This window comes from Gadus chalcogrammus, chromosome 6, assembly GCF_026213295.1.
Source record: "Gadus chalcogrammus isolate NIFS_2021 chromosome 6, NIFS_Gcha_1.0, whole genome shotgun sequence".
In the NCBI taxonomy this organism is placed as follows: Eukaryota; Metazoa; Chordata; class Actinopteri; order Gadiformes; family Gadidae; genus Gadus; species Gadus chalcogrammus.
Genome location: NC_079417.1, coordinates 17,570,475 through 17,586,449, shown reverse-complemented (window position 1 = coordinate 17,586,449; position 15,975 = coordinate 17,570,475). Strand labels below are relative to the sequence as shown.

Sequence of the window (15,975 nt, the reverse complement as noted above, 5' to 3'; positions counted from 1 at the left end):
TGTGTGTGTGTGTGTGTGTGTAAGTAGTAAGTAAGTAAGTAAGCTTTATTTGTACAGCGCCTTTCACAGACCAGGGTCACAAAGCGCTTCACAGTTAAAAAACAAAAACAATAACAATACACAGTTAAGAAGTACATACAAATTTAAGTTTAAAAGGCCAAGACAACAAGGTGACAAACATAGCAGCCCCAAGACGGCTAAGCAAAAGCATGAGCAAACAAATATGTGTGTGAGACAGTGACAGTGGCAGTGGCTTCTAGCGTGCAATGCCGTATCTGGTAACTGACACACACCTATGATGCTTTGTCTGATAGTGAATTCTTAGGTTGTTATCGTCTCTAAAGAAATATATCACACACACCTTCCCTGTCAAACCCCACACATATGTTTTAGATGTACATTCATTCACTTTGAGTGTGTGGAGGCTTTTATGCTCTAAGGGGTCTGAATAATAGATAACTAAATCATATGATCCTGAGATTTAAGCGGTTTCTAGACTCATGAATCACGTGTGTGTGTGTGTGTGTGTGTGTGTGTGTGTGTGTGTGTGTGTGTGTGTGTGTGTGTGTGTGTGTGTGTGTGTGTGTGTGTGTGTGTGTGTGTGTGTGTGTGTGTGTGTGTGTGTGTGTGTGTGTGTGTGTGTTACAGGGTCTGAAAGGGGTAGAGCCGGCGTTCACATCTTAGAAGCCGGGAACCTGGAGCCCCAGTGCACCCTGGGAGTTGTGGTGAGTACATGGTTCATCCGGGTTTGAGGAACGGGTTCCAGACGTCCAGGTTCTGGTCTCCGAGGGCGTGGCCGATAGGGACACGCCCCCGGAGCGACGCTGTGAACCGGGACTCGGGGAAGACCGGCAACAGGGGGGTCAGGTTTAGGGTTTCCACGGCTGACCATGAAGGTTTCAGAGGAATGCATATCATACCAGTATATTACCATATCATACCAGTATATTACCATATCATACCAGTATATTACCATATCATACCAGTATATTACCATATCATACCAGTATATTACCATATCATACCAGTATATTACCATATCATACCAGTATATTACCATATCATACCAGTATATTCCCATGGGATTGGGGATACAGTAAGGGTGCCGTTTCTTCGTCAATGAATTGTCCACACTGTTGTACATCTGCTGTGATCTGCTGTTTGTTTTAGTTTGCACTCTATTTTAGGGAAACCACCCTGTTTTCATTTCACACCACTGAAGGCATCTTAAATATGTGTTGTGTGTGTTGGGTGTCAAAGATTTTAACGTAAATGAATTCAGGTCAACGTTTGATAGATTGTATTATGCAACAAGAAGGAAGTGAATCACTAGTTGCTTTGAGAGGCTGAATATAACCAGTTTTTACCGATACCAATCACAGTTTTTAACTTCACAGAGTAGTGGCTGGTCAATTTGCCCCCTAGTGGAGGTGGTGGAGGGTCTGTTTGGGAGCTATTCTCTCAAGGGGGATATCAGATATTGACAAAGACAGGCTTGAAACAAGGCCCTCTGGTCACACCTTAAGACATCTGATGTCACAACGGTGATGAATACCTTGATAAGATCATTTCTTATGATGATCTCTACGGAGAAGAACAGGATGACTATTCAGAAGGAACAAGCTGTCTAAGCTGTTGGACTTCTCTGATGTATTTCCGCTCTGATATGAAGAGAGGAAGTGAGTCACGGGGCTTTTGAAGTGCGTCCAGCTCCTATTGTCTGTTGGTGTCCGCAGGTCAGAGCGATAAGCCTCCATTGTTGTTCCCTTCACGTCCGTGTACCGAAGACACTGCAGCGAGCGGAGGGGCGCCCTCACTTCCTCTCAGACGGCTCGGCTGGGAGTTGGGGGGTGGGGGGGTGCAGACAGACGGTCTGGCAGACAGACAAAGACAAGGAGATAGATACAGTAGATAGATAGAAAGGCATGGGGAGACAAGCAGGAAGAGAGATAGACACGCCGTCAATCAGACAGACAGGGAGATAGGTAAGACAGACTGGTGATTAGAGCCAGCAGACAGACTAAAGGAGGGATGGATACGGCAGGTATACAGACAGCTTAGGTAGGCCGACAGACAGACAGACAGGTAGGCTAGGCCGTCTGTCAGCTGGCCCCCGGGCTAGCAGTGGGCGCTTCATCCAGGCCAGCAGGGTGGGCTACGTTCTGGACGTGGCTGCTCAACTCCAGTCCTTCTCATCTGCGCTGTGCTCCGCTCACCCACACGGGGGCGCTAGATAAGGGTCTGGTGCAGGCAAATCACACACACACACACACACACACACACACACACACACACACACACACACACACACACACACACACACACACACACACACACACACACACACACACACACACACACACACACACACACACACACACACACACACACACACACACACACACGCGCGCGCTTGAACACAGATAAAGACCAACTCTCACACATGCCTATACATAAACACTCAAAGACAAACAAACACAGACTTGCCTTTACACCAGATGTGTCTACATCCTGTGTGTGCTTGCCTGTGTGTGTGGTTTTGCGTGTTTCTATCCCTTTGATCAGGTAAAGAATAAGTAGTCCCAGCTTTATTGTCCCGATTCTGAGTAGTTTTAATCTGAGCTGAAGATTGAGTCTCAACACCAGAGTTAACGTCTGAAAAAAATATATAGAATGGATCATTTACAATGAGTGATTGGTCGTTTATTCTGAGTAACCCTCAAAGATAAAAGCAGAGATCAACAACGTCTTTAAGAAAGTTATTGTTTGCCTTGCAATACGATGCCGTCACTATATTGGAAGCTTTCTCCCATAACTGAAAAAGGTCAACTTTTGAACAAGGGAAGAATGTGTGAAAAGTTAATGTGTCAACCACACGAGCGAGCCTTTAAGTGTGTGTGTGTGTGTGTGTGTGTGTGTGTGTGTGTGTGTGTGTGTGTGTGTGTGTGTGTGTGTGTGTGTGTGTGTGTGTGTGTGTGTGTGTGTCGTGGGGGGGGGGGGGGTTGCTCTGGAGACAGAAGGGGAGGGAGGGGAAGTGAAGGGAGGGGCCGGTGTTATCCTTGTGTGTGTATTTGAGTATGTGTGTGTTTGAGTGTGTGATGTGGCTCCGGGAGTTCAGGGGCAGAGCTGAAGACTTTCTCACTCTAGAACGCATCTAGTGTAGAGAGAGAGAGGAGTGACTGAGGGAGAGAGAGGAGTGACTGAGGGAGAGTAGTAAGAGAAGGAGGAAACGAGGGAGAAGGATTCAGGGGACCAGCCTGGGATTGGAGGTAAATCATATATTTTTTCTGATTTTTCTTTATTTCTCTGTTTTAAATCTTTTCCTCCCAGGATTCTTTAATGGGACTGGTATTACTATCACCCGCAGACCAGTGCCTGCTCTGGGATGTCTTGCAATCCCATCAGCCCCAGACCAGTGCCTGCTCTGGGATGTCTTGTTATCCCATCAGCCCCAGACCAGTGCCTGCTCTGGGATATCTCGTAATAACATTAACAGCCCCAGATCAGTGCCTGTCCTGGGAGGTCAGATACTGAGGATACCTTTTTGTTTTAGTTCTTCATGCCTGGGATCTGTTTTGTTTTGGTTCTGAGGAAGTGTTCAGCCGTCTCTCTGGTATTGCGACTGTGATCTAGGGAGGGGATGGGATGGGATTTCGGTTGCTATGGAGATTCTTTTTCAAATGGTTTTATAGTAGAAGACTCAGCAGAAGGTCAGAGGGAGATGGTTCCTGGTTGCCGGGGGTGACTGCAGCGGCCATGAGGACATAGTGAACAAACTGTAGAGTGAAGAATGGGTTTGGGGTAATTTACCACGGTGAGTTGACTGTTGGTGCTGAGGTGTGTAGGAGGCAGACTGCTTTCCTTTACTCTGGAGGGTTTGGAGAGTGGGAGAAAAGTAAGCAAGATATTGTGAAAATGTGACCGCTAGAGTGGGATGTTTTGGGGAAAACAGTGGCAGTAGAAAGTAAGCTGAGGTTGGCAATTTATGGAGAGCATCAGTAGGATTTGTGCCTGAAGGCATTCCTGTGTGTGTTGGTGTGTGTGTGTGTGTGTGGCTTTGGTGGTATTTTCTTTCTCTCTGGACTGTGTGTGTGTGTGTGGGGGGGGGGGGGGGGGGTTGTGTCTATGTGAGAGAGATTGTGTCTGAGTGTCAGTGTGTGTGTGTGTGTGTGAGAGAGATAGTGTGTGCATCAATGTGTGTGTGTGCGTGTGTCTTGTCGGTGTATGTGTGTGGGGGCGGAGTGCGTGTAACTGAGTATACTACACAGAGAAGTCCATGCTACTGTATCCCCCCGGTGGGAGCCCTCCAGCCCCCCAGCCCAGCATCTCCTTGATGCAGTCATGGAAAGTAGACCAGCGGGTCTGCTCACGTGGAGCTCAGACCAGCACACCATCTCACCAGGAGCCCCCGCTGGAAAACCCAGCCCCTCCTCAGCCAGACAGTAAAACCTGACTGCGGTGAATCTCGGCAGCTGCTGCAGTGATCAGCGGGTCCCAGTGTGACAGGCTGGGAGACGCCACCTCTTGTGCTGCAGTGTAACACAATAACCCCTGATCACCGAGGCTCTCGCCTTGCGGAGAGGAGAGGAGTCGGATCGTCTGGGTCTGGGTCGCGTCGGGAGCTGCTGCCTTGACGCATTTCATCCAGTCCGTAAAAACCAAAGTTATGATTCATTCGTCTGGAACGCTTCTGTCCTAGTGTCTGTCGGCGTCAATAGAGCATCGCTGTGGGCGCAGGGCGGCGGCCATCGGGGGGGCGTCCCAGAATACGACCGCTCACATACCGGCGTCCCGCCTCAACCTCCGCAGCTCGGCCCATTGTTGTGCGTTGTTGTTGTTCTCGTGGCGGGATGCTGGTTGCAGACCCGTCCAGCGGCCCACGCCTGCTGTGGTCAGAGAGACCGGAGAGACCAGCTCCCCTCCGCCTGTTGACGAGTTTTTGAAGAACCAACGCCAGAGACAGAGACACAGATCTGGGCATTTGGTGTTTCGGGGGGGGGGGGGGGGGGGGTTGTGGTGTCGTCCTCCCACCAGCCCAGGTCTGCTGTCAGGGCTGAGGACCAGAAGGAGAACCACTAATGACGGTGTAGAAGCTTTTACCTCCCCCCTCCCCTGCTCCCCTCGCCTCCCTCCACTCCTCCCCTCGTCTCCCTCGATTTCTGGCGGCAGGACGCTCCGTGTGGTTTAACCGGGAGCTGTGAAGACCACCTCCGTCTGTCATCCTGTCTGTCAGCCTCTCTGTCTCTCAGCAGCAGCGCTGGTAGACAGCGGTTCGCTCCCTCGGTGTAAAGGCTAGTGTTATGTGTTATCTGGGTTTTAACGGGTTACAGCGGTCTGCAGCTGTTTTTCTTCCTCCCGCTCACATTGTGTCCTTATCGCCGCTCCTACACTCACTTCCTGACATTGAAGCCTTTCAGGACGAAATGCAGAGAGAGACTTTTTGTCTCAGCTCATTTGTTTTGCGTATGTAAAAGAAACGAACGCGATTGCAACAAACATTTGCATGGCAATTATTTAAATAAACAATAAAAGATTTGCCCTAGAGATAAATCACTCCTACCCAACAGTTCCCCAGGCCAGGGCACTTGAAACATCAAACCCTGCCATTGACTGTGGTGGTGACGTTCTGGATGTTTCCATATGAGTGAGTGGAAAGGCCGGGCCAGACATGTGGTCTGAGTATCTGGTATCCAGTCCACAGCAGTGGTTCATCTCCGATTGGATTTCCACACGCATCAAATGTAAAATGCTGCTGACCTTTTTCCAAAAGACATTAAAGAGGGCTACAATTTTATTGGAGCTCCCGAAATGTGACCCGTTTTCACGCAGAGCGTTTCCACGTGAGGCAGGGAGCAGACAGAGGAGGCCTTCATGTTGTGCCGTTGAGTTTTGATCAGTGAAGAGTGGGAGGACTCATGAGTATCATGAGGCAATCGTACTTGAGTACGGTACAGGTGTCAAACGGTTGGGCACAGTACGGATGGCCTAGTGTGAGTGCGCCCTCAGACTTTGATCTCAGGGCAGCCGCTCTAGAGATCTAAAGGTGAGCCACCTCTCAGACTGATCTCATACCCATGACCTGAGAGGGTTGTTTGTCCTCCCATTAGTTACACTCCAACAGGCAGCCCATATCAGCCTGGAGCGATTAAAAGGACCTTCAGAGGCCAAGGTGTGTGTGTGTGTGTGTGTGTGTGTGTGTGTGTGTGTGTGTGTGTGTGTGTGTGTGTGTGTGTGTGGTGTGTGTGTGTGTGTGTGTGTGTGTGTGTGTGTGTGGTGTGTGTGTGTGTGTGTGTGTGTGTGTGTGTGTGTTGACTTTACCTTCAGAAGCCTCTTGAAGTCGCAGGCTATACATTTGGCACGAGTACAGTTAAAATGTTTGCTTTGGGGTATAAAAAGTTGTGTATATTTTTCCAGGATTACACCAGGGCCTTGCCCACAGTATGGTTGGACTATTCTTACATTAGACTCTTCTGGCTTAAGCTGCCCCCTACAGTGCAGGCCTACTTTAGAAACAGCTGGTTAAGGAGCAGTCCTCTCTGTCAGAAGCCCTGAACACTGAGCCTTTGTCACGCGTGGAAAACAAACCTTCAGCGAGCTCCTGCGCTGAAGCTCTGGAGGTTGGAGCGACGGCCATGTGTGTGTGAGCAGGGAGTAGTCCCAGTGTTTGTGCAGCTGATTGGCTCGTACAGCCCTGCTCAAGGTCAGGCATAGAGGGCCAACGGTGGTCTCTCCTCCGCCTCCTGCCCCCCTCTCACCCAGACCCCCGCCCGTCGCCTCCTCCCCACAGGCCAGAGCCGGTCTGCCCCTCCTGTCCTGCTGTGAGCTGAGGCTCCGCTGGAGCAGATGGAGCCGATCCCTGGTGCTGAGCAGGTCTACGGCCTACCGGGTCTCAGACAGAGCCCAGACCCTGGTCCTAGGCAGGGGGTCTACTGGGTCTCAGACAGAGCCCAGACCCTGGTCCTAGGCAGGGGTCTACTGGGTCTCAGACAGAGCCCAGATCCTGGTCCTAGGCAGGGGGTCTACCGGGCCTCTAACACAGAGGATTGAAAGACATTTACTGGAAGATGCAATATGCACATCGTCCATCCTCTGGTTAGGCAGTCGTAGCAAAGAAAGAAACCCTCCTCATTCTGTGATGGAAACATGGAGGAGCTGATGTGGGGCCAGCTTTGGGGGGGGGGGGGTACTGTTGGCCTTGGGGAGTTGATAATGTTGCCAGAGCTGAACGCTACCTCCATTGGTGCGATTGATGGATAATCTTGGAAAATATCAGAACACATTATGGTGTAATAAAGTTCAACTCACAACTCTATTGGCCGTATGCTAGACAATACAATGGACTTTTTTCTTGTGGGCGTCTCGTGAAACGATATTATCTCAACCACATACACCCTGACCTTTTGAGAGGAACCCTTTGACCCCTGATCCTTTGACCCTTGACCTCAAACACAGCAGTGTTGTCTTCCGCCTTCTCCTCTCTCAGGGGAAATTCAACAGTATCCATCAGTGCACATGTTTGCTACGTCAGGTCATGAACTGAGTCATAGAATTGGGTTGCATGCTGGGTAGTCCATACTCGACTTGGTTCTAATGTGTTCTGCTTGTCTGTTGTTTTCATTCTAACAGGAGACGGAACGCGAGACCCTCAGCGAGCGAGAGCCAATCAAATCACAGATCCGGGATTCACGCGGGCAGCCGACGCAGCAAGGCAGCGAGCTGCACAAGGCCGGTAGGGTTTCACTCGGCCCTTCAGATACTGAACCCCATGTCCCCCAGGCTCAGCACTGAACCTCCTGCTCTCCACCTCCATGCCACCGGTCACACTTTCCCCGTCATTGTGTGTCAGAAACAAGGGGGGGTGTGTGTGCCCTGGTCACACGTCACGTCCTACAAAAAGCGAATGAGTCAGACACGCAGCAGCAGTGTAGTGCCACAACAACCCGCTGCTCTCCGCTCATTTCCTCTGGCGGCTTGTTAAAACAGCGGCGCTGAAGGAGCTGTAAAAGGAGCCGTTCTCCTCCCTGGCGGCCAGGGCTCCTGTCAGCTCGTTGGTTCTAATGGTTCATTCACGTTAGAGCTAGCTCCTCTGAATCTTTAATGAAGTGTTTTAACCTGCAGCCGCAGGACTCTTAAGGCGCTGTTTGTTCAGGCCCGGGTAAACAGGTCTGACCCTGTTGAGGATCACCGAGAGCTCTAGGGGGTTCACTCTTACCTCAGCAGGGGAACGGGGGCCTGTTGATGAGCTCTAGGGGTCACAGTTACCTCAGCAGGGGAACGGGGGCCTGTTGGTGAGCTCTAGGGGTCACAGTTACCTCAGCAGGAGAACGGGGGCCTGTTGATGAGCTCTGGGGGTCACAGTTACCTCAGCAGGGGAACGGGGGCATGTCGATGGGCTCTGGGGGTTCACTCTTACCTCAGCAGCCGACTGGGGGCCCGCTGATGGAGCTGCTCCTGCGTCACTAGTCAGACCGCTGCAGAAGGCCCTCCATTGTTGTTCTACTCCTGGGTTTATTTCAGGACTGAGTAACAAAATGAATCGCTCCCAGGAGTATCTGTAGTACTTTTATCCTGTTTTAAACACATTTTTATGACCAAGTATGGTGAAAAACATTGTGGGTAAAGTCCTTTTTGTGTGAATGTTTGTCTAATTGCATGTTCTTTTGCCAGGGCAACGCACCACAAACACCTCATCATGCATCTTTTTGTTTCCCCCTTTTCCCGGTTCCACACAAAAAGTTCAAATAGTTACGAGCTGGTTTCTTCTTCTGCTTAAAATAAAGACGGGGCGTCCCAGGAATGTCCAGCTGCAGACTGCTGGCAGGTTTAGTTCAAACCTCAAACTTTTCAAATTCGATTCTAATTGGAAAAATCGAATAATGACAAACATAAAATTTCGACATATGTAAATGTGCTTGGGATCCGTCTAATGAACGTTACTGCCCCTTAATATTTATTCAACCTCCAAATACTACTTCTACTAGTTCCACTACTACTACGTCTTCTAAAATCTGTGTTCACCTGAAGGTCAAGTGAGTCCATATCTTCTTTCTTCTCTTCAATTTGACTCTGAAGCGGCTGGACCAGAACGTAGCTTGAGGTTGACGTGCATCAATCATGCTGTGTGGTCCGGTCCGGCCTGGTCTGGCCTTGGTTCTGGTTTCTCCTGCCCACAGACTAGAAGGGTTAGACGTAGCTACAGGGAGCTGAGGGTCAGCGCTCACGTTCCCCTCGCTATAGAGAGCAGCAGAACAGCCCTGAAGAGGTTTGATGTGGGCAGCTCACAAAACATTCCCCGATCCATTCCTTACAATTTGGTCCAGGGGTCACGCCGGGGCCGCAGGAGGGCCACCTTAGGAGAGCCTGAGATGTTTTGGGTAAGAGCCTCTAGAAATGGACGCCAGGACACAATGATACAGGAAGTCGGAGCTCAGGGAGGACTGGGCGCGGCTGCAGGCTGTGGTTGATGCGTGTTGAGTGTTTGACGTTCCAGCAGAGGTAAAGTGGTCCACAATCCCGGTTAAACTTAGAAGATCTGGAGCTGGCCTGGGAGGGCCTCTACCACAGGGCCATTCCAACTTCTGCTTCTTCTTTCTGCCTGAAAAAACCCCCCCACCCCCTCCATGCCCCTACTAGCTCAGCCCCAAGTAAGGGCTGCTCAATTAAAATGATCTTTAACTAATCTTTGATGTAATCAGCTAATCATGAAATGTCACAATTAACTTATTCAGTTTAAGAAAAAAGTTTTTGTACGCCAAATTACAAACCGTTACTCTGCAAATACTTTATACAACTTTTTTTATACACAAAAGACGCCACAGAACACTAACTGATCATTGATAATGCTAATCACGATGAATAATCACAATATCCTATCTGATAATATCACAATCACTATTAACATCACTAACCCTATTGTATCTTTAGACCTAAAGTCCTCTTGACAAGTGGTCTCGTCTCGTTATTCCCGGGCTGGGGTCTGGTGTGTGTGTGTGTGTGTGTGTGTGTGTGTGTGTGTGTGTGTGTGTGTGTGTGTGTGTGTGTGTGTGTGTGTGTGTGTGTGTGTGTGTGTGTGTGTGTGTGTGTGTGTGTGTGTGTGTGTGTGTGTGTGTGTGTGTGTGTGTGTGTGGAATGTGCGCCCAGGCTCTGGACACTAATCTTGTTCTCAGCTTTGAACTGCTCCGCTCTTTAAGAGACTCTCTCAGCGTCCTCTAAACAATAAGTGGCAGCGTGGTACACGGTGCGTTGATATAAGCCTAGAGCTCCAAAAACAAGTCTCTCATTATCCAATAATGACGGCGTCGGTTTCCCCCTGAACTTGCTCTGACACGACTCTGACGCCACAGCTCTGTGCTGCAGTGCTAATGGCACTGTGGGGCTGATCCCAGCTCAGCCATCATGGGCCCATAGCCAAGCTCAGCCGTAATTGGTTCCCATAATTGGAACACAGAGTTAAATATAGCCTTATCTCATTAACTGGGATAAAATCAACACAAAGTGTCAGGATCACGTTTTCATCTTTGCATAATGATGTTATCGTTGTGTAATGAGTTCTACACTTAGCATTCAAGTTTCAGAAGCAATTGTAAACTAATTAGTAGGTGTCTCTTTGTGCGCTATTCTGCCTCAGTGGGGGGGCGACCTGAACGAGTGGATGAGATGCTTGGAAACACCTAAGAAACAGGCCGTTTACATGTTAAACTACATGTTAAACTGCATGTTGAACTACATGTTAAACATTTTAAACTGGTACACGGTGGTGAATGGTGGTTTACGGTGGTATACTCTGGTATACTGGAGGAGGAATCCAATCATGTGGTGGCAGGGAAGGAGGGAGGGAGGAAGGAAGTACTTGTCCTGTGCTCCATTTCACCCCCGGTTCCTCCTGCACTTCCTCTTCTAGCCCTTAACTCCTCCAGCTCCACCATCAAACCTGCGTTTCGGTCTTTTTCTAAGAACTTCCCTCCACCAGCGTGCCCTCCCTCACAGGAGCTGGGGAGGAAGGGGAGGAAATGCCTCCCTCCTGCCCCACCCCTCCCGCCCCCCAGGCTCCTCTTTGATCCCGCGTTACGGGGAGTCCCAGAGCCCTCCTCCAGGGTCTTCAGAAAGGGGCTAATTTCCCCAGAAGCCTCAGTGCCGCCTCTTTACGCCGATAAGATCGCTGCTCACTGGGTTCTGTCTGTTGATTCTCCTCCTGATTATCCCTGAGTTCATGGTTCAGAAGCACTGCGTTACTATCGTCGTGTGTGTGTTTTATTGTGATGAAAATCAACCGTTCCTATTGGCTGAACATTGTGTTACTGTTCTCCTTTCACACAGCTCCTAAACCAGGCATGGTGCTGGTCCTAGACCCCCTGGTCCAGGAGATGGCCTTGGGACCGACCCATCTGGAGTCTGCAGCCCCAGAACCAGAGCTGGCCCTGACCGGCCTGCAGGGCCACTCCACGTCCCCCCTCCCGGACCCCGGCCCCCCGGAGCGGAGCCCGGCCGAGCCCCCCGCAGCCCGGCCCCGAGCCGACTCCGGGGCCTCGGATCAGAGCCAGGCCTCAGAGAGGAGCTCCGGGGACCGGCCGCGGACGGACTCGTGCTCCTCCGGATCCAGCGGGGGGCCCCGGCCCAGCTCCGGCACCGGCAGCTCGGGGGACAGCGGCGGCCTGTTGTCAAGGAAACGCGTGGACTCAGGGCCGCTGTCTGAAGGGAGGGAGGCGGAGGCGGAGGCGGAGGCGGAGGCGGAGGCGGAGGCGGAGCGGCCCATGAGCAGCTCTCCTTCCAGCATGGACTCAGAGACCGACGACGGCCGCCCCCAGCCCTGCTCCTCTGACACCCCCGACCAGGAGCAGCCAGACGGGGCCGCTCTGGCCAAGCCAGACCCCTGCTCCAGACACGGCCTTCTGAACGGCAGTGCAGCTGGACAGACTGAAGTCCCCCAGCAGGAGGTACAGACTACCAGCTTCTTACTCCCTTCCACATACTCACCGTCATTCACACCCAAGGCGACCGTTAGGGCTCCTGAAGAATACCCAGAGATACTCCATGAACACCATGCAGAGTCTGCACACACAGAACGGGGGGCCGGGATTAGAACCCATGTCCACATAGATCCAGGGGCCGGGATTCGAACCCATGTCCAGACAGAACCAGGGGTCGGGATTAGAATCCAGGTCCACACAGAACCAAGGGAAGGGATTAGAACCCATGTACACACAGAACCCCCAATCCGCGTTGCGGTAGACCAATTATTTACTGTTTCACACAAACACTCCATGCCCTCACCACTAGAGGGGAGTGTTGGGCCTCTTCAGCTGGGTGGGGGTGTGTGTGTGTGTGTGTGTGTGTGTGTGTCGACTGGCTCTCTTCAAATACATATTTGTCCTTCCTCATGTGAGACTAACGGCCGTGCCTCAGTGACAGGGGGCATGTGTAAACACCTGAATGTGGCCGCACACCGGCCTGTTTGTCTCCGTTACCCGGCAACGCAAACAAAACGAGAGGTGTGTGTGTGTGTGTGTGTGTGTGTGTGTGTGTGTGTGTGTGTGTGTGTGTGTGTGTGTGTGTGTGTGTGTGTGTGTGTGTGTGTGTGTGTGTGTGTGTGTGTGTGTGTGTGTGTGTGTGTGTGTGTGTGTGTGTGTGTGTGTGTGGACCGGTTCTGCTTCCCCTCAGAGCTCTGTGAGCCATCTGAAGGGGGGGGGGGCTGGTGTCAGAGAGCAATGGACTCGGTCGTGGTCTGTCTCCAGGTCTGTCCCCAGCCCCTCTGGTGTGTCTCCAGCCCAACAGAACCCAGAGCAGCCGTGGAAGCTACGCTGGTGTTCGCATTGGTCGGCCCCTGATGGGTTCAGCTGCTCTGAGCATCAGGTTCTGAGGTCTGACTTTAGACATCTCAGGCTCTACAGCGTAGAGAAACAGAGCCGGTCAGAGGGTTGAGAGTGAATATCCGTAGAGAGGCCGTATTGAAATGGAGACTTGATTCCACCTCTGGCTGACGGTACAAAGGTCTGACACAGATGTCCAGCCGACGTGAGAGAGCAGAAACAAACGAAAACATGAAAACGGTATTCTGTCCCTTACATGACCCGAATTCACTCGGTTTCCCCAACAAGCACAGAGGACCATAGCGGGCCGTTTCCTCATTGTTCCCTGAAGATGAGGTTCCCTGGCTGATTCTCGTTGTCCTGGGAGTAATCTAAACACTCTGGGGCCCATCGCTCGCTCTTCACCAGAAATAGACCAGACACACTGCGCTGCTAACCCCAGGGCTACACAATTACACATCCGTGCGTGCCAGCGTGCGTGCGTGCGTGCGTGCGTGCACCAATGAACCACACTCTCACACGCATGATCTCAGCCAAGCTTGTTCTGTCATCTGGTTGTGTTAACCTGCATCGTGTCTGTCTCCCTCTCAGGCAGCGGTGAGCCCCCGTGATCCACCCCGGGCTCCAGAGGGCAGAGCAAAGGATACTGGTGAGTCCAGAAATAGCTGCCTGGCCACTGGGCTGACATCAGAGGGGACGGGGGGCAGCCCAGTGGACTGTGATAACATCGTTTTTCATGAACCAGTCCTCCCCTAGTTCCCTTTGTGGATTACGTCTCAACTCTCTGTTAGAAGAGTCAAAGTCTTTCGCTCACAGCATTGTGTTATCTACGTATATTCGGATCCTTAGAAAATCCTCCAGCAAAATATGATTGCTATTATTCAATAGAATATTATTATTATTATTATTATGACAAAAATAATGATTGGGTACAATGCCAGTTCTGCGTGTAAATTACGCGAATGCAAAGTTTTTCGAACCCAATCTCAGTTTAGTGGTTGTTTCGCTGCTATCGCTGCACGTTTATACACAATTCCTCCAATAAGCACGGACAGCTTCCCTTAAAAGGACAGCAGCTGGAATCCCAGAGTCTGATAAATAATGGGTTTCCAGCACATGTACTCTTTATGTCGTTTGTCTCTTTTTACAAGTCATAACATTAACTTTTCCACACAAACACCGGAGGATGAGTCTGATAGAGTGTACAGAACAGAAGGAATCACGGCAGCATGGAGTTCTCCAAGTATAGAAATGGATCAGATTCCAAAAGAACGAGGTGGAACAGAGCAGAAGAAAGTGGTTCTTCATTAAGTTGTTGAATTGAATCCTCTACCGACTTAATGAACATTGATTAAATCATTAAACAACTTGTTGAAGGGAGGAGCCTAGCTCATTAATACAAGGTGATTAGGAGACACAACTGACAAAGAGATGATCCAAACCCAAGTCTTTTGGATAACTGCTAATCAACCTCAATAAAAAGACGCTCTGTTGTTTCATGTGTTCAGTACAACATGTGTTCATGTTGTGTGTTGTCTCCTCTTCAGGAGCCCATTGTTGTTTCATGTGTTCATGTTGTCTATCGTGCTCAGGATCAGATCAGGCCAAACGGTTCTCCCCGGTCTCGTTCATCCGGACCAGCTCCGTCCGCGACCGGATGCGTAAGTTCTGTGAGCCCAGGACCAGCGACCCCCCACTGAAGAAGACCTCTCTGGAGAACGGCGGCCCCCTCCGCCAGAGGAACCCCCCCAGGCCCGCCTCGCTGTACGGAGCATCCCTCGTCGCCCCGGGAGACCGCTCGGCCTCGGCCTCCGATACCGCCCTCCCCCCCGGGGGTGCGGCCGGGACACTCCAGCCCTCGACCGGCCAATGGCAGAGCTCGGTGGGCGGGGCCAGGAGCTCCGCCCCCGGGCACTCTCAGGAGGAGAGCGGCCCGCCGGCGGGACTCCAGAACCTCCCGGGAGACGCAGAGGCCGACATGAAGACCTTCCTGACCATCGAGATCAAGGACGGGCGCTCCACCAGCGCCTCCTCCTCCTCCTCCTCCACGCCCGCGTCCAGAGGCTCCACGCTGCCCGTCACCCACATGGCTCCACGCATCACCACCGCCGCCGGCCAGAGAGCAGGTACAGCCCCCCGGGTCCGCTAGTTCTGTCTGATGTATCGGGCTGGGCGGGTGGGGTTAGGGTTTGTTACCTCGGTTGGGGTCGGTCTACCTGTTAACTAGCGGCAGTAAGAGTTGGTTTGGAGCTTATTCAAGGCATCCAGATCTTCACGGGGGGTTCCCAGTGGATCCGATCTGTAGCTTTGGATCCCCACTCCCTGACCCTGTGGAGCGGTCCAGCCCATGCGGTGGGACGCTGCGATCTGATCCGTCACACGCACGGCGGAGACTATGAAGTCCTTCAAAGCAAGAGCGAGGACGAGGGGATCCGACCCAGGTCAGGCCCAGGTTAGACCCGGGTCAGGCCCAGATCATCGAGGCGCTGTGTGTAGGAACAGAGGCTAGTGTAGATGTGATGAGGAGCCAGCGAGTGGCAAGCGTTCAGCTGAGGGGGCAGGAGGGGAGAGGGGGATGGGGGAGGGGGCAGGCTAGCCGCGGTGGAGAATGCATGACTGTTTGTAGGGAACAGAAGCAGAACAATTGGTGGTTGTCTCTCTGTTGTTTAGTTGGCGTCCTTCTGTGGCTGCTGGACTACTTGAATTGACAATAGACTTGACTTGTTGGGCAGTAAATAGCTTTTTTGTTTTCTCACCCACACACACACACACACACACACACTCCTTATAGGTCCATCATGGATATCAAATTCACCGCTGATAATAAACAACCAGTGGAGTTAGTATGAAAGAATGTACGCAAAACCAAATAGTGTTGTTTAGGAAACTATGTTGTTTATCATGATAAACATGAGACCGCTGCAGCAGCTGCAGGAAAGATCTGCAGAAACAGAGAGTCTTGGGCTCCACCAATCAGGATCTCTGTTTACTCAGCCCTCAGACCTGAGACACGCTGGTCTCCTGAGCCCCAACACTCCCTCCCTGTGGATGCAGAGTTCTGTTTAAGTCCTCCTCCGGCTTTAGAGCATGGAGGCACCGCTGTATCCATGCTGCTGCTTTATGGACATTGTTCCATTCCGTGAGGAATTCCCCCGTTTTGTCTTGTGGA

General features: G+C 51.4%; 1 protein-coding gene across 7 annotated transcripts in view; it reads left to right on the top strand.

The window, feature by feature from the left end:
* LOC130384973 (smoothelin-like) overlaps positions 1-15,975 on the top strand; it is a 53,774-nt gene that overhangs the window by 17,601 nt on the left and 20,198 nt on the right. For 6 of the 7 annotated variants that reach the window (XM_056593400.1, XM_056593402.1, XM_056593404.1 and 3 more), the window contains exons 5-10: positions 649-725; positions 7,627-7,729; positions 11,317-11,714; positions 11,745-11,933; positions 13,398-13,455; positions 14,399-14,932. In XM_056593400.1, coding sequence (XP_056449375.1) covers positions 649-725; positions 7,627-7,729; positions 11,317-11,714; positions 11,745-11,933; positions 13,398-13,455; positions 14,399-14,932 — 1,359 coding nt within the window. Of the gene's footprint in view, positions 1-648; positions 726-3,140; positions 3,270-7,626; positions 7,730-11,316; positions 11,715-11,744; positions 11,934-13,397; positions 13,456-14,398; positions 14,933-15,975 lie in introns of those variants that run through there. The other variant, XM_056593405.1, reaches the window with a different exon arrangement.